The sequence below is a fragment of the Dendrobates tinctorius genome, unplaced genomic scaffold (assembly GCF_039654945.1).
Source record: "Dendrobates tinctorius isolate UK_male_01 unplaced genomic scaffold, ASM3965494v1 ptg000143l, whole genome shotgun sequence".
NCBI lineage: Eukaryota > Metazoa > Chordata > Amphibia > Anura > Dendrobatidae > Dendrobates > Dendrobates tinctorius.
Window position 1 is genome coordinate 33,343,685 of NW_027361810.1, and position 19,457 is coordinate 33,363,141.

The 19,457-nt window shown below is 47.1% G+C and overlaps 1 protein-coding gene across 1 annotated transcript in view; it reads right to left on the bottom strand.

The window, feature by feature from the left end:
* Nucleotides 1–19,457, bottom strand: part of LOC141049358 (prolyl endopeptidase FAP-like) — a 146,288-nt gene that overhangs the window by 100,147 nt on the left and 26,684 nt on the right. The window contains exons 3-4 of the mRNA XM_073545738.1: nt 17,189–17,287; nt 943–1,037 (exon numbers count right to left, since the gene is read on the bottom strand). Of these exons, the coding sequence (XP_073401839.1) occupies nt 943–1,037; nt 17,189–17,287 (194 nt within the window). The remainder of the gene's footprint in view (nt 1–942; nt 1,038–17,188; nt 17,288–19,457) is intronic.

A 19,457-nucleotide genomic window follows, 5' to 3' on the forward strand; every position in this document is an offset into this window, starting at 1 on the left:
GCCCCCCGGCAGGCCGGTACAGACCCCGGGCAGTCCACACAGCCCCCCCGGCAGGCCGGCACAGCCCCCCGGCAGGCCGGCAGAGACCCCCGGAAGGCCCGAAATGACGGCGCATCATGATGCGCACACACCGCGCATCATGATGACGTCAGTCTGTCAATCAACTTTGAACTTCCGATTCCGATGCCGAATTCCGATATTGAAAAAATATCGGAAGTCGGTATCGGAATTCCGATACAGCAAGTATCGGCCGATACCCGATACTTGCGGTATCGGAATGCTCAACACTAGTCCTGTCTGAACCCTACCATATCCTACTATATATGCCAAAAAAAAATAACCTTCTATAAAGGACAGTTTTTGTATAGCTAAATATAGGGGGGTGTGAGTCCCTCTGCTTGACCCTTGCACTCCTCCCGTTAACCTGCAGGTGTTCTCAACCAGCTCTACTAGCCCATTCACTTGTAGGCTTGCAGCCCAGGAGAGACATGTTTGTCCTTTATAAAAGGTTTTTTTTAACCTGAAAGTGGCACATATAGTAGGATATGGTAGGGTTCAGACAGGACCTGTCAGAGAAGTGTCACCTTGCCGCGGTTGACGGGCACACATGAATTGGCTAAGAACCTTCGCTTTTGTAAGTATATCTTGCTGAGGGACAGAGCGTTTGGAAGTTTTTATTTCCATTGACATTATAAGTCTTGGCATTCACAGGGTGCTGCTGTGCTTTCTTTGTATATGTTTTGCAGTCACTGCAACTTGCACCCATTCACACTTGGAATGTGCTGGTCAGGTTTTATTGTATAGATAGATAGATGATACATAGATAGATGGATAGATAGATAGATGTATGATACATAGATGGATAGATAGATAGATAGATAGATAGATAGATAATTGAAGTGAAGAGTAATCCATTAATCCATATATTAGCTTGGTACTTACAAATGTTGTATTTTTCAAAATTGTGGATGTCCTACCAGTGTCCATATTAAAAACTAGGACATTGCCATCTTCATTTCTGTGAATATATTCATTTTCTGTATAAAACACAAGGTCAATTTTATAATAAAAACACTAACAAAAGAAAGCTTTTACATTTTCTTCTTTAGCCAATGCAGGCATACATATACACAGTGATTACATGCACAGGCATAAAACACATAAGATCGCTGTTTCTTACCTGATATATGGTTCCATTCTCAAGTCCATATTATGGACATAAAGCCCAAACCTTCCGTATTTCTGTTGGACTATGTGGATTGTTGTGTTTTTAAAAGAAAGTGGTCATGTTTCGAAAAATACATTTTACACAGGATGATCGTCGCAAAAGAATTATTCATACAAACACTGATACTCAGTGATTGTGCTGTCTTAATATGCCCAGCAATCACACAATAAAATGGTCATTTTATACAGGCATAAAACAAATATATATACATATATATATACAGTATATATATATACTGCTCCCAAAAAATAAAGGGAACACTAAAAGTTGGATCAGCCTGTAATTTGTTCCCATTATTTTTTTGAGCAGTATATATATATATACACAGTGGGTCAAAAAGTATTTAGTCAGTCAGCAATAGTGCAAGTTCCACCACTTAAAAAGATGAGAGGCGTCTGTAATTTACATCATAGGTAGACCTCAACTATGGGAGACAAACTGAGAAAAAAAAATCCAGAAAATCACATTGTCTGTTTTTTTTTCCTTTTATTTGCATATTATGGTGGAAAATAAGTATTTGGTCAGAAACAAGCAATCAAGATTTCTGGCTCTCACAGACCTGTAACTTCTTCTTTAAGAGTCTCCTCTTTCCTCCACTCATTACCTGTAGTAATGGCACCTGTTTAAACTTGTTATCAGTATAAAAAGACACCTGTGCACACCCTCAAACAGTCTGACTCCAAACTCCACTAAGGTGAAGACCAAAGAGCTGTCAAAGGACACCAGAAACAAAATTGTAGCCCTGCACCAGGCTGGGAAGACTGAATCTGCAATAGCCAACCAGCTTGGAGTGAAGGAATCAACTGTGGGAGCAATAATTAGAAAATGGAAGACATACAAGACCACTGATAATCTCCCTCGATCTGGTGCTCCACGCAAAATCCCACCCCGTGGGGTCAGAATGATCACAAGAACGGTGAGCAAAAATCCCAGAACCACGCGGGGGGACCTAGTGAATGAACTGCAGAGAGCTGGGACCATTGTAACAAGGCCTACCATAAGTAACACACTACGCCACCATGGACTCAGATCCTGCAGTGCCAGACGTGTCCCACTGCTTAAGCCTGTACATGTCCGGGCCCGTCTGAAGTTTGCTAGAGAGCATTTGGATGATCCAGAGGAGTTTTGGGAGAATGTCCTATGGTCTGATGAAACCAAACTGGAACTGTTTGGTAGAAACACAACTTGTCGTGTTTGGAGGAAAAAGAATACTGAGTTGCATCCATCAAACACCATACCTGCTGTAAAGCATGGTTGTGGAAACATCATGCTTTGGGGCTGTTTCTCTGCAAAGGGGCCAGGATGACTGATCCGGGTACATGAAAGAATGAATGGGGCCATGTATCGTGAGATTTTGAGTGCAAACCTCCTTCCATCAGCAAGGGCATTGATGATGAAACGTGGCTGGGTCTTTCAACATGACAATGATCCAAAGCACACCGCCAGGGCAACGAAGGAGTGGCTTTGTAAGAAGCATTTCAAGGTCCTGGAGTGGCCTAGCCAGTCTCCAGATCTCAACCCTATAGAAAACCTTTGGAGGGAGTTGAAAGTCCGTGTTGCCAAGCGAAAAGCCAAAAACATCACTGCTCTAGAGGAGATCTGCATGGAGGAATGGGCCAACATACCAACAACAGTGTGTGGCAACCTTGTGAAGACTTACAGAAAACGTTTGACCTCTGTCATTGCCAACAAAGGATATATCACAAAGTATTGAGATGAAATTTTGTTTCTGACCAAATACTTATTTTCCACCATAATATGCAAATAAAAGGGAAAAAAAAACAGACAATGTGATTTTCTGGATTTTTTTTTCTCAGTTTGTCTCCCATAGTTGAGGTCTACCTATGATGTAAATTACAGACGCCTCTCATCTTTTTAAGTGGTGGAACTTGCACTATTGCTGACTGACTAAATACTTTTTTGCCCCACTGTATATTTCTAATATATAATTGCCTTAAATTGTCCGTCATCCACTTCCATCTGGATGTCCTCGAATCCCACAATCAACCGCGCTGCACCGGAAGTACACCGACCGCCTTATTGGAATACCTGTCACGTCGCCATCAGACTCGGGGCCCGCTGTTCCGCCCTCAGCCACTAGGAGGCGACGGACTGTCATGCCGCCCTCGGGCTCGGGGCCTGCTGTCCAGGCCTCGGCCACCAGGAGACGCCGGACTGACATGTCGTCGTCGATCTCGGGGCCTGCTGTTCTGCCCTCAACCACTAGGAGGCGCCGTGGCTCGCGCCCGAGTGAGGGCGGCAACAATGAAAGGGCTTCTGCGCAGGCGTCTACTGGATGCAGACTCCGCTCCTCTGTCAGTCATGAAGGGGCTGGTGCATCATCATCAGGTCTGGTCCTGGGGGCGGTCCTGATGACATCACCAGCCCGGGAGCCTGTGAGGGACGACCTGATCCCTCAAATACCTTGGGACTGGGCTTGCAAGCCGCCGGATATATTCTTGGTTCCCCTACGTGTTGCTTGTGATTGCCTATCGTTAACTCCGACCTCAGCCTGAACTTCTGACTACTCTGTTGCCTGCCGTTTTTGTACCTTGCATTTCTCCTGATTACTGACGCTGACCTTGGCCTGGATTCCTGACCCCTCTACTACCTGACGATTTTGTACCTCCGCTACTCTCCCGGTTTTTGACCTCTGCCTGGACTCTCGACTCTGCCTCTGCCTGCCGTTTCTGTACCTCCACTGCTCGCCTGGTTTCCGACTCCATTTTTGGCTCCCTTCCTGCTTTTCTATTGCGACCGTTCTGCTCTGGCACTCTGCTCCTGTTCAGACAGCGCTTCCTGGGCTCTGCAGTAAATCCAGATCCCTGTATAGGGGTAAAGGGTGTCGGTGCTACTCGGGGCGCTGTCTGTCTGCAGCCCAGACCCGCAGACGGACGCGACATTATATCCGGCCCAAATAAAACTGTCTCTTGTGTGTATATATATATATATCACACCTATATAAAGACAGTTTCTCTGAATTTTTTTTTCCTTTCCTCTCTTGCCTGAGCTGATTGTTGGCCTAAAACACCTGTTACTAAGCCTCAGTATACAGCCTGGAGGATCAGTCTCACCTTCCTGCTCGAGCATGCTGCAGTTAGGAGACTCCAGGGACAAAGCTGAACGTCATAGATCCGTACCCCGGGAACATCAGCCTCTGAGCAGCTCTGGCTATGGTTGCGCAGAGGCTCAGGTATTGCCCGCAGATGCGGCCAAAGTTTTACTACCTATTTCGTTGTATTTTGGTCAGGATTCTCTGTGTTTAAAAGCCTATGTCGATAGCGGGTCTGAAGGGAATTTTATGGACTCTTTTGCTGCTAAAAAACTTGGTGTCCCACTACTGAAACTTAATATTCCAATTAAAACCACGGCTATTAATGGCACATCCATTATTCAGGAGGGGGTTAAATTTGTTACTGCTAAGATAACTATGTCAGTAGGAGCACTACATACTGAGCTTATTTCCTTTTTTGTGTTGGACAATCTATCTTCTGTAGTCATTTTGGGAATGCCGTGGCTACGTCAACATAACCCTGTCATTGACTGGCACCTGGGTGATGTGGTGCGCTGGAGTTCGCAATGCCAGGATAATTGCATGTCTGTAGCAGTAAATCAAACCAAGCTAAAAAAAAACCACCCCTTCATACCGTTTGCTCTCAGGGATTATGGAGATGTCTTTTCCGTTATAGAGTCTGAGAAACTACCGCCCCACAGAGAGTATGATTGTCCTATAAACCTAATTCCAGATGCCCGTCTTCCAAAAGGGAGAATATTTAATCTCTCTGGTCCAGAGCGTCAGGCCATGAATGAGTACATAGCGGATAGCTTAAGAAAGGGGTTCATTAGACCATCTATTTCACCAGTTGGAGCTGGGTTCTTCTTTGTAGAGAAGAAAGATGGTGGTCTCAGACCCTGCATTGACTACCGGGAATTAAACGCAATCACTATAAAGAACCAGTACCCGCTTCCACTCATCCCTGATCTTTTTAATCAGCTAATTGGAGCCCGTTGGTTTACTAAACTTGACCTCCGGGGGGCATACAATCTAATCCGCATAAGAGACGGCGATGAGTGGAAGACAGCGTTTAATACACCTCTTGGTCACTTTGAGTACCTAGTAATGCCTTTCGGACTCAGCAATGCTCCTGCAGTGTTTCAGCACTTTGTTAACGATATTTTCAGGGACATCTGTGGTGTGTATGTCGTTGTGTACTTGGATGACATTTTAATTTACTCCACTGACCCTGTGACACATGCTCAACATGTCCGTTCAGTACTGCAGAGACTACGGGAGAACTCCTTGTTTGCTAAGTTGGAGAAATGTGTCTTTTTCGCTGAGGAGGTACAATTTTTGGGGTACATGGTCTCAGGCAGGGGTTTCCGCATGGATCCTGCCAAGATCCAACCTATTAAGGCGTGGGTGCAACCCAAATCGCTGAAAGCACTGCAGCGATTTTTGGGATTTGCCAATTACTACCGTAAGTTTATCAGGAGTTTTTCTGAGATTGCCAAGCCACTCACGGATCTAACCCGGAAGGGGGCGGACGTGGCCAACTGGAATCCCGAGGCTATTCAAGCATTTTCTACGTTAAAGGAATGCTTTGTGGCCAACCCGGTTTTAGTACAACCTGACTTAGACCGCGCCCATTTATTGTGGAGGTGGATGCCTCCGAAGTCGGAGTGGGAGCAGTGCTATCGCAAGGCACTGCAGCCCTCACTCAGCTGCGCCCATGTGCTTTTTTTTCCCGAAAGTTCTCTGCCACAGAGAAGAACTATGATATTGGGAATCGGGAATTACTAGCAATCAAATGGGCCTTCGAGGAATGGCGTCACTTTCTCGAAGGCGCCAAACACAAGGTCACCGTCATTACAGACCACAAAAACCTGACCTACCTGGAGTCAGCTAAAAGACTGAATTCCAGGCAGGCCAGGTGGGCCTTGTTCTTTTCAAGGTTCGATTTTTTAATCACCTTTCGCCCTGGCACGAAAAATGTGAGGGCCGATGCCCTCTCTCGCAGTTTTTGCCCCACACAAGCCGAAGACTGTGAACCCGTTCCGATATTAGCCAATGGGATCGTCGTGTCGGCAGTTTCCTTGGACCTTCTGGAGGAGATCCGTAGGTCTCCGGAACGAGCTCCTGACACTACACCCCCCCAAAAATTGTTTGTTCCGAATTCCTTTCGCCTTCAAGTTCTTAAAGAGTCACATGACTCTGTTCTGGCAGGTCATCCTGGGCTCAATAATACCACCAGGTTGGTAACTAGGAACTTTTGGTGGCCGACGGTGGTCAAGGACTGTAAGAACTATGTTTCAGCATGTGAAGTCTGTGCCCGCGCCAAATCCACCCATAATCGCCCTGCTGGCTGGCTTCAGTCCCTGCCCACCCCTGAGAGTCCATGGACCCACATCTCCATGGACTTCATCACAGACCTGCCGACCTCAGATGGGAAAACATGTATCTGGGTGGTGGTAGACAGGTTCAGCAAACAGTGCCATTTTATTCCCCTGTCTGGCTTACCTAACTCCGAAACCTTGAGCAAATTGTTCCTTGTGCACATTGTACGTCTTCTTGGTGTTCCGTCAAATATTGTGTCCGACAGAGGTACCCAGTTCGTCTCAAAATTCTGGAGGGCGTTCTGTAAACGCATCGGTGTTGAGTTATCCTTCTCCTCGGCCTACCACCCCGAAACCAATGGGCAAACCGAACGTGCTAATCAAGCTCTGGAGCAATACCTCCGTTGTTACGTGTCAGGACACCAGTCCGATTGGGTAGAACATCTGCCATTGGCTGAGTTTGCCTTAAATAATCGCTACCAGGACTCCATTAAAACTACCCCTTTTTTTTGTAACCTTGGATTGCATCCGCGCTTTGGGTCGTTCTCGGCTAGGATGTCGGAGCTCCCTGGGGTAGAGAAAAACATACATCGCTTGAAAACAATATGGTCTGAAGTAAATACGAATTTGAAAGGGGCTCAAGTTAGACAGGCTTCAGCTACAAACAAACGACGGTCCAAGGGGCCACACTTGGGGGTTGGGGACAAGGTTTGGCTTTCTACTAAAAACATCAAACTGAAAGTACCGTCTGCCAAACTGGGTCCCAGATTTATCGGCCCATATGAAATTATAGAAGTGGTTAACCCGGTAGCCTTCCGTTTGAAACTTCCGCAGTCATTTAAATTACCTAACGTGTTCCACAAGTCTCTCCTCAAACTGTATCGCTCCCCAATTCACCCTGTCCAGTCCCCTCCTCCTGTTTCGGTCGGAGGGTCCTTGGAGTATGAAGTCCAGGGTATCCTTGACTCCCGCCTTGTGAGAGACTCCATACAGTATCTTGTACACTGGAAGGGCTACGGCCCGGAGGAGAGGTCCTGGGTCCCCGCAAGGAACATCCATGCTAAGGCATTAATTAGGAGATTTCATCTCCTTCACCCTGACAAACCGGGTTTTGAGGGTCCGGAGGCCCCTCCTGGAGAGGGGGGTACTGTCACGTCGCCATCAGACTCGGGGCCCGCTGTTCCGCCCTCAGCCACTAGGAGGCGACGGACTGTCACGCCGCCCTCGGGCTCGGGGCCTGCTGTCCAGGCCTCGGCCACCAGGAGACGCCGGACTGACATGTCGTCGTCGATCTCGGGGCCTGCTGTTCTGCCCTCAACCACTAGGAGGCGCCGTGGCTCGCGCCCGAGTGAGGGCGGCAACAATGAAAGGGCTTCTGCGCAGGCGTCTACTGGATGCAGACTCCGCTCCTCTGTCAGTCATGAAGGGGCTGGTGCATCATCATCAGGTCTGGTCCTGGGGGCGGTCCTGATGACATCACCAGCCCGGGAGCCTGTGAGGGACGACCTGATCCCTCAAATACCTTGGGACTGGGCTTGCAAGCCGCCGGATATATTCTTGGTTCCCCTACGTGTTGCTTGTGATTGCCTATCGTTAACTCCGACCTCAGCCTGAACTTCTGACTACTCTGTTGCCTGCCGTTTTTGTACCTTGCATTTCTCCTGATTACTGACGCTGACCTTGGCCTGGATTCCTGACCCCCTCTACTGCCTGACGATTTTGTACCTCCGCTACTCTCCCGGTTTTTGACCTCTGCCTGGACTCTCGACTCTGCCTCTGCCTGCCGTTTCTGTACCTCCACTGCTCGCCTGGTTTCCGACTCCATTTTTGGCTCCCTTCCTGCTTTTCTATTGCGACCGTTCTGCTCTGGCACTCTGCTCCTGTTCAGACAGCGCTTCCTGGGCTCTGCAGTAAATCCAGATCCCTGTATAGGGGTAAAGGGTGTCAGTGCTACTCGGGGCGCTGTCTGTCTGCAGCCCAGACTTGCAGACGGACGCGACAATACCCAAGTGATGGGTATTTCAATATAGCACCCGCTGGTGCTACCAGGCCCTTGCATAGTACCACCAGCGGGACACCGCCGGGACCCCCGCCGCCGGACCCCCCGCCACGGACCCCCGCCGCATCCCTCTGCTGCCTGCCCACCCACCTCCGTGCAGTCACAGCCGACAGGAAAGACCGCGGCTTGCAGCCTGTGCTGGAGATGGGGTGCAGGTGCCCTCTGGTGGCGCCGTATCCCATGTCCAGCACAGGCCGCAACCACCGTCTTTCCTGCCGGCTGTGACTGCACAGAGGTGGGTGGGCAGGCAGCGGCAGGACACACACACGTACTCACACACACACATGCACTCACGCACATATACCCACACACACATGTATACACACACACACGTACACATACACACGTACTCACACAAACACACACATGTACTCATATACACACACACACGTACTCACACATACACTCACACACACACATGTACTCACATATACACACACACACACGTACTCACATATACACACATCTAATATATATTTTCCTTAAATTGTCCATCATCCACTTCCATCTGGATGTCCTCAAATCCCATAATTCACCGTGCCGACCGGAAGTACGCCGACCGCCATATTGGAATACCCAAGTGATGGGTATTCCAATATGGAACCCGCTGGTGGTAACAAGCCCTTGTGCAGTACCATCAATGGGACCCCTGCTGCCGAACCCCCCCTCGCCGCCACTGAACCCACCAATGGAACCTGCTGCCGGACCTGCCGCCAGGACCTGCCGCTGGACCCGCCACCAGGACCCGCCGCCGGACCCCTGCCAGGACCCGCTGCCAGGACCCACCGCCGCATGACTACAGTCGCCAGATGCCGCCGCTGCCTGCCCACCCACCTCCGTGCAGTCACAGCCAGCAAGAAAGACTGCGGCTTGCGGCCTGTGCTGGAGTTGGGGTGCGGGCACCCTCTGGTGGCGCCGCATCCCATCTCCAGCACAGGCTGCAAACCACCATCTTTCCTGCAGGCTGTGACTGCACAGAGATGGGTGGGCAGGCAGCTGTGGGACACACACACACGCACTCACACACACATGTACTCACACAAACACACACACGTACACACACACACACGTATGTACTCACACACGCACTCACACACACAAACACGTACACACACATGTACACACGTACACACACATGTACTCACATATACACACACGTACTCACATATATACACACACACGTACTCACATATACTGTACACACACATGTACTCACATATACACACACATACATCTAATATATATTTGCCTTAAATTGTCCGTCATCCACTTCCGTCTGGATGTCATTGAATCCCATAATTCACCGCGCCAACTGGAAGTATGCCGACCGCCATATTGGAATACCCAAGTGATGGGTATTCCAATATGGCACCTGGTGGTGGTACCAGGCCCTTCCGCAGTACCACCAGTGGGACACCACCAGGACACCCACACCGGACCCCCCCCCCGCCGACACAACCCACCAACGGAACCTGCCGCCAGGACCCGCCGCCAGGACGCGCCGCCGGACCCCCGCCAGGACCTGCTGCCAGGACCCACCGCCGCCTGACTGCAGTCACCAGATCACGCAGCTGCCTGCCCACCCACCTCCGTTCAGTCACAGCCAGCAGGAAAGACCGTGGCTTGTGGCCTGTGCTGGAGACGGGGTGCGGGCACCCTCTGGTGGCGCTACATCCCATCTTCAGCACAGGCCACAAACCACAGTCTTTCCTGCCGGCTGTGACTGCACGGAGGTGGGTGGGCAGACAGCGGCGGGACACACACACTTCCCTCCCGATGCGATAGCATCGGGCACAACTGTAGTGTATATATATATATATATATATATATATATACTGTATATATATATATATATATATATATATATATATATATACACAGGGGCATAATGATCATGGTCGCAGAGGTCGCGATCACGACAGGCCCCATGCGGGTGAGGGACCCACCAACACCAATGTAAACTTCAATAGGATGTGCATCCTCAGATGCAAGGTCTGTGCACTGCAATATACGATGCCAGCCAATCAGAGGCCAGCAGGTGATATTGGCATGCATGTGATTGTGGACACATCTCAGTCACATCATGCACTCCCGTCACTTGCATGCTGAAGTCAGCAGACGGATTCAGAAGAGGACACCGGGCGGCGGGGGAGCTGAGAGGAGGTGAGTAGAATCATTTTTTTTCTATGCATTAAGGAACTGCGGCAGAATGGGAGATATACTGTATACCAAGATGGGGAACATACATACCAGGATGGGTGATATATATCCCAGGATGGGTGATTTATATACCATGATGGGGCCAGGAAGGGGATCATTTATACCAGGATGGAGGGTATGTGTATATAGCAGGATGGGGCAAGGATGAGGGACATATATACCAGCATGGAGGACATATGTATATATACCAGGATGGGGGACATATATACCAGGAAGGGACATTACTACATAATGGGGGAGGGGTGCAACCTGTATGGTCTTATAGGATTTAGCATGCTACAAGGGCCCATACATCTGATCAACATGCTGGGGAGGGAACCAACCTTGCGCCGGGGTCTTTGAGATTCTAGGTACGCCACTGTATACAGTATATAATGTAAAGTATAATGTTTATATGCATTTACATTTTGCACACACATTAATTTACTTTTTCAGCTCAGACCTAGTTTCTCATATAATGTAAAGTGTACGCAGGAGAGGAAATTAACAGTTGATTGAACCTTCATCATGATTATTGTTACATGAAAATCAATGAATGCAGATCAACTTCTTGTATCATCGCTCGGTGCCTGTTTGGGCAAATGTCACATACTCAACTGCCCCTGTTACTTCGCCAATCATCTCTGACACTAAGATGGATTGATTTCTGTACAGTAAAAGGGTAAAATTAGGGAACCTCCTTGATCCGGCTAACCAGAGGGACTGTGGTAGCTAGAACTGATTTTTGGGATTGTTTACATGCAGTTTATTTTTTTTATTTTAGGTTTTTACAGATAGCTACTATAGAAATTTAAGTTTGTAAATTCTGAGGCTGAAATGATATCTGCAAAGTATCATTAATGATTTAATGTGATCTCATTGGTCCTGAATGTGAACTTTATATGTATAGAGCAGAGGGACTAGGAGGAGGTGCTGCATCCATTTAGCTAGAGAATATAGACCATTAAAAAATGTTTATCAAAATCTGATGCTGACGGAAGTCCCTACATTTAAAGCATTAAATTAGTGATCACCAAATGCAATTTCAACATTTTATTTTAAAAAAAATAAATTAATTTCTTATGTAGTTCCTCACCTAGAAAATTGCAGACACTACCCATGAGTAATTTATAGAATATTTGTTTCCACATAACAGAGGTATGAAACTGGTCATTGGTCATACATATGATAGTTTTGTAATAATCAGACTTCTATCTAATGTGTTAGGGTGTCTGCCAACTCTCCTCCTACATCTCAGACGTTAGGAAAAGAAGGATAGAGCATGTTGTATTTTACCATACCACTTCCTTTATTCCCAACTGGAGAAAAAAGCCACCAAACACTTCACCTCTTTCTTTTTCTACATTGAAATAAACAGGCATGTTTGGTCTGGCATGCATGTTTATGGTAATGGAGTTGTTCTACGGAGAACTTCCTAGCCCTGAGCTTAGACTGTCCAGAAGCATATTACTCTATGAAATAGACGCTCATGTGTTTCATTGGGGAGAGAGGAGAAAGCCAATGCCAGATTCCTCTGGCAATGGTGTATTGTTTCATAAAACAAAAGAATCTGTCTTTGGAATTCCAACAGTCGATCCTTTTCTCAGTGACATCCTTTGTTGAGGGAGAGTTGGGAGGTCCCCGTACACCAGGTGTTTGCCTATTGCAGCCAAAATTGGCAGCTTTAGAGGACTTTTATCACATGTGTATCTGCATTCTCCATCAGTTTTTAGACCAAAGACAATCAGGATAGAACACCTGCTCTTGGATTCCTCAATGACCCCGAGTTTCAGTATATACTTCACTTCCTTGGAGATCTGTTCTCGGCTGGCCTCTGGAATTTGGTAGCGCTTAGAATTCACCTGCACATCGGGTTCTAAAAAGCACAGAGTTTTAAAAGCACAGAGTGAACTTCTTTTCCTTTTGGCAAGTTGCCAAAGTGACTTGACTGTCCCCGGTGGTGGTTAGTGGTATCGCACTTTAGGTTTAATGTGCACGTAATTATAAATCAGGTGTGGGGCTCTATAAGTGAATCTCAGGGTGTGCAATCACGGCTGGTGATATTCATTCATTGATTGATTCTGAGTTTGTGAGAGCCTGGTTGAAGGATGGAGCTGAAGAGGAGTCCTGCGCAGTCAGCCGGAGGAGACGAGTGGCAGCTAATGGTGTCTGCAGGAATTGCTGGCATGGCGTGGAGGAGTCGCAGTTTATGGTGTCGGCGGGAAGTGCGTGCATGGCTTGGTGGAGTGGTGACTATGGAGAGAGTTGCACTCGGCATGCTCGACTTGGTTGCCGAGAGCTGGACTCAAGCATGCTTAGATTCTTGGCAGAGGCTGATTCATCCTTGGGACTCTGTGACTGGACTGCTGCAACTGGTGATGGACTCTGCTCCAAGGCTGCACTATGGTGAAGGATCCTGTTATGGTGATGGATCCGGGTGGAGGAGAAGACGCACGAAGGTGGTGGGGCTCTGTTGCTAGGAGCGTACGCAACAGAGCAAAGATAAGTGGTGTTTCCCCTGTATTGTCTTCTTTCCTTATGTGTTGTTAGTGCAGCGGTGGGATTAGTCTCCGCACCGACCTACTCCCTAGTGAGGGTTTAGGGTCAGGGCGAGCAAGGATTTAAGGTTCGCGTGCGGCAACAGGTGCGGAGCCTGTATAGGGAATGTGAGGAGTGAGGGACACTGGCTCAGGGGAGTGCAGGAGGTCTCCACGTCCCCATTCCCTATTGCAGGGCCCCCGTTATTAATGTTACCCAGGTTCCCCCTTATTATTTAAATTCGCCACTGGAGGCGCTGTATCCAGGGTCACGTGTGTTATGGGTTCGCCTTGCGGTAACATCTGCGTCCAGACACACGTTGACCGTGACACATCGGCATGCGTACCCTATCTTTAGCATTGGGTACGCAGGCCATGCCGCTGTATGCGGATGCCTCCGCATGTGTCATTTTGACGGTGCGGCGACCTGCGCCGAACGCAACGTGTTGCATTTTAGTGTGGTCGCTGCATCATCAAAATGACGCATGCGGAGGCATCCACATACATCGGCATGGCCTGCGTACCCAATGCTAAAGATAGCGTATGCAGGCCGCATGCCGACGGAAGCGGAGCTTCATGGAGGAGGCACATCAGGGGGCGGAGCTTCACGGAGGACGTCCGCAGCCCTCCGCAGCCTCTGCTTGCCTCGGAAACTGATCACTGCTGATAGACTCTAGTAGTGACTGATATTATCTATGCAATGAGAAGTACACAATGAAATTAAAAATTCCCCCATTTTTGAGAATAGAGATTATTTTTAATAAAATGTAAATTCAATTGTAAATTTTGCTTCTCTTTAAAAGCACTCTGCAATTGTACCCATGTGTGATGATGAGAAAACCATTTTAAAAGAAAGACTTCACCAGCCTATATATTTTATATTCTACCTTCTGTTTGGGATGATGCTGCTGACAACCACCATAAACTGGCATTTCTACTGTATAGTCGGATACCATATTTTCAGGAATTCCACTAGAATCAGCACCTGCTGCTTCTCCTTTGCATTGTCCTTTGCGTTGCAGTAAACTGAGTCCTGGAAAAATATCTAGTCCATAAATATTGAATTTTCGGAGACTTGTTCTCATTAGTGTTGCTAATAGCAGCATGATAAAAATGCTCTTTACTGGAGAAAATCCCAAAATGGAATGTCTTAAACGTGAGCAAGAGAGGGAACATTCCCAAACTGCTTCAATTATTATGTAAAGGTTTGGTCGCAATATCCAATATTTATCTTCAGCTTCAAGAACAGATGTAAAAGTCTTAGTTTGGCTCCATTCCAGGTACATTACCACATGTGCGAACTGCACTAAAACATATGTATTTACTTAGGAAATGTCTATAAGGTACATTAATAATTGGAGAGATACTTCTAGAAGGGCATGTTCATCTATTTATTAGCACCTAGTTTATCAAACTGAACATCTGTTATTGTCAAAAATCTGCAAAAATAAATTTGAACATAATCCAGGTTTATAAAAGATAACAGTTTACATTTTACTAAGATCTCAATAATCTCTCCTGTTGTCTTCACTGCTTTTATATGAGCCATAGATAGATAACATTTTGCAGATGGAGATGAAGATAGATAGATGGATAGATAGAAGGCAGCAAAAAGTGAGGGTAAGTGGCATAACTAGAATCCTCTTGGCCCCGTTGCAAAATTTGGACCTGGGCCCCTACCTACAGGCAGGTTGGTCAGATGTGTGGGCCCTTTCCAGGAATAATGTCCTACATCCTGGGCCCTTTCCAGTAACAATGTCCATCATCCTGCTCCCTTTCCAGGAATAATGTCCCTTCCATGCTGAGCCCCTTCCAGGAATAATGTCCACCATCCTGGGCTCTTTTAATGTTCCCCATCTCAAAATAATGTCCCCATCCTGGGCCCCTTCCGGGTATAATGTTCCCCATCATGTACTAATGACTAGAGATGAGCAACTTTGCCTTTTTTAGGGTCGAGTCGGGTTTCATGAAACCCGACTTTCTCAAAAGTCTAGTCAAACGAAATCGGCCGACTATCTGGAAAAGTCGGTGGTCCGACTGAAACACGAAACCCAATGCAAGTCAATGGGGAAGCAAAGTCGGCTAACTTTAACCCTAGAGGTGGCGAAATCTCTCTCTCTCTCCCCAAACGCTGCACATGTCATCTCGTTGCCCACAGTGTACGTCCTTACTCATTGGCTGGAAAAAAGTCACGTGCAAGCATTCTGGGAAATCCGACTTTGGTGCTCATTTTGCCGACCGCATAGCCGACTTCACGCTGTGGTCGGGTTTCGGTCGGCGAAACCCGACTTTGGCATAAGTCGGCGACTTATGAATCTGGCCAACCTGTTTCGCTCAACTCTACTAATGACCAATGTCCTGGGCCCTTTATTTAACAACGTCCCCTATCCTGGGCCCCTTCCTATAATAATGGCCAACTTCCAGTAATAATGTTTCATCCAGGCCCCTTCCAGTAAAAATGTCCCCTATCCTGTGCTCTTCCAGTAATAATGTCCCCTATCCAGGGCCGCTTCCATTTTTCTCCAGCACATTTTAAAAAGAAACAAATGATTCTTCTTACCTTGCCCTGCTCCCATAATGTGAAGCATCCTCCTCTGTAGCTGGAGCAGAGGCCGGTAGCTGACTTTGGTGTGCCGACACAGGTAGTGCATGACATCATTGTCACGGGCAATCAGACGTCTGCTACCAGCCTCTGATTGGCTGGCGGCGTGTATTGTAGTGTGGGGTGCCAGCAGGTCTCTGCGCAACAATACATTTCATCTGACTGTGCTTGTGAGGGCCCACATCCAGGTAAAAATGGCACTGGACCCCCTTCTGCACCTGTCCGGTCGCAGTCGCATGCTGTGAACATTACTCTCCTGATGGGACCCAATTTGGGTCCATAGAGTACCCCCACTCTTTTGTACACTTTATTTGGAGCGCTCCCTGCCTTCTTTATATAGCATGCAAATATATTAGCCGCGGAGACACCATCACATGTTTCTCGACGCAGGCAGTGACTAGCCAGGTCTTTCACCGGGAAGGAACAACCACGGGAAGGGCAGTCTCCAATGAAGGAAACCACCTATGCCAAAACATGGTATCCATCCACAGACAGCTGTTTCGGGGTATTGCCCCTCATCAGTGTGGAGTAGGAAACTGGCTAGTGGGAGCAATGCCTAGTAACAGACTATGAAAAAAGGAGGATGATTGACCTCATGGAGATCAACATCTGACACTGCGGAGACACCATCACGTGTTTCTCAACGCAGTGATTCTAGAGCACTGCTCCCATCCCTTATGGGAAATATGTAAAACATGCAAATATGTAAGCCGCGGAGACACCATCACATGTTTCTCGACGCAGGCAGTGACTAGCCAGGTCTTTCACCGGGAAGGAACAACCACGGGAAGGGCGGTCTCCAATGAAGGAAACCACCTATGCCAAAACATGGTATCCATCCACAGACAGCTGTTTCGGGGTATTGCCCCTCATCAGTGTGGAGTAGGAAACTGGCTAGTGGGAGCAATGCCTAGTAACAGACTATGAAAAAAGGAGGATGATAGACCTCATGGAGATCAACATCTGACACTGCGGAGACACCATCACGTGTTTCTCAACGCAGTGATTCTAGAGCACTGCTCCCATCCCTTATGGGAAATATGTAAAACATGCAAATATATAAGCCGCGGAGACACCATCACATGTTTCTCGACGCAGGCAGCTGTTTCGGGGTATTGCCCCTCATCAGTGTGGAGTAGGAAACTGGCTAGTGGGAGCAATGCCATGTGACAGGCAGACACACACAGTAAATATAGACGATAGTCAACGATGTTAAAACTGCTTCTTACCTGAAATCCATGTATGATAATATTGCTGAGTGTAAAACGTACTGTTGAACACATCTTCAAACGTAAATCTGCGGAGGCCGTCTTCTCTCTTCGAAGAACCTAAAAATACGTTATGTATATTTTAGTCAAACTCATTACAGTCTTCATAAAGAAATGTTATTATTCATATCATTATTTCGCGGCGACTCGAGCCTTTATTTTCAAGCACGCCAAAAATACTCAATTAGGACCCGCGCACACTCGGATAGCACCTTATCAAGCACGCTTGCTCATCACTAGATATTTCCTTTACCACATTTACATTTTAAATCATAGTAAATTATTATGAAATATATTTTGCTACTTTTCTTGTACTTAGGTAAACCGGCAGGAAAGGTTAGGAAAAAATATGTTTTAAAGCGTCTGATTTTCCATTCGCAAGACAATAATTTAAGAACATAACGTACCAGATGATAAAACCTACAGAAGCAGTGAAGCAGACAGAACATGGAAAGATTTTTTTTTTTCCGCTTGAGCGTCTTCTGTACAGACACTTTTACAAACTTGTATGACTTCTTAAGAGTTCATTCTCTGTGCTTAGGGAAAAAAAAAATCCAAGAAAAATAATCTTCAGTATCAAGCCTTCATTCTCGGGTATCATCTCAGACTAACACCAATAGAAATAATTTTATATCTGGCATTTGTTCAATTTTACTATTAGTGGCAATTAATTAAATGTTCCATATTGCTCTTTTTTTAATGCGACTGTCCATCAGTAAAGGTGGTGAAAAGGCCCATCTGCTAACCATCAGAAAGTGAAATATTAGGGTTGGCTATGTAAAAAAAACCGATGCTATAAAATGTAGGCACTGGCCATCTGGGTGGCAGGAGTTTTGTTCCTGTCAACTGCAAGGGAACAAACTGCATATGGAACGTGTATTCATCTGCAGACATGAAAACAGAAAAACAACACTATGAGTTATGTATACTGCTCCCTACAATATCAACATTTTCTGTGCTCGGAGAGAAAATTATTTAACAGTTTTAGAATTAACTTGTATATAGGAAGGCGCATCATATTTTATTCACATTTATACTTAAGAAACTGCATTTAAGAAAGCTAAAGAAACAAATGTATAACAAGTGGTTCTGCTCAGTGACAAATGCTGCAGGTTCTATTATGCAAAGAACCCAAACCACTTTCTTGAGCTCTACGCAGGTCCATGTAATTAGCGGGGTACACTGAAGTTCTGGGGCCCTGTAGCAAAAGTCCAAAATAGGCACACCTATGGACATGATATTTAAGGGGCATCTATCAGCAAGATCAACCCTCCTAAGTGTCTATATGAGCATGCAAGTCATACAAAGTTGAATAAAATGGTGCATTGATATCTGCGATCCGATGTCTTATTCCAGAGACATCAACAGTTTTCTTAATATGTAAATGAGCTGTTAAGATCTATGGGCCGGAAATAGACCTCCCTGAAAATCAGCCTCCCAAGCATATATTGAAGGATAGGGGGTGTTACCAGTGTGAGACATGTAGATCAGGAAAGCAGACTGTCAGTCATTACATGTCTAACACTGTACTCCGATTTTGTCCCACACTCCAAAGACATGCAGATATGGAATTTACCATATTTTTCGGATTATAAGGCGCACTTTTTCTCTAGATTTGAGGGGAAATGGGTGAGTGTCTTATAATACCGATACCGTTGCTGCAGGCCGCAGCTTGGGATGAGGGGGTGTCTGGCGGTGGTGCGGGTGCCCGGCGGTGCTTTTTGGCGGTGCTGCTGTGGGGACTCTGCCGACATTTTGTGACAGGCCAGAGCCACCGCAGTTCCATGGTTTCCTGTGTGGTGGACTCTGGGAAAATGGCCACCAGGGGCGGCACATGCGCAGATGGAGACCTCGGCAACAAGACCTCAGGAGATGAGATTTCAAAATGTCAGCAGAGCACCCTCAGCACCAGACACAAACGTAGCAGCACTGGGAAGCACCGCCAGACACTCCCGCAGCACCGCCAGGCACCCACAGCAGCATCGGACAGCACCGCCGGACACCCCCGCAGCACCGGACACCTGCAGCAGCACACCGCACATCGGAACACCACCTTATACCAGCCTGCGACCTCAAGCATCACCCCACTCCTGCCTCCTCCAGCAGCGACCCTGGGACCCCGATTCACCGCAGGCACCAATTCTGGTAAGCAATAAGACACATGGATTATAATACTACCATTAATTAAAAAAAAAAGAATTTTTCCTATTTTTCTCAAAATTTGGGGTGC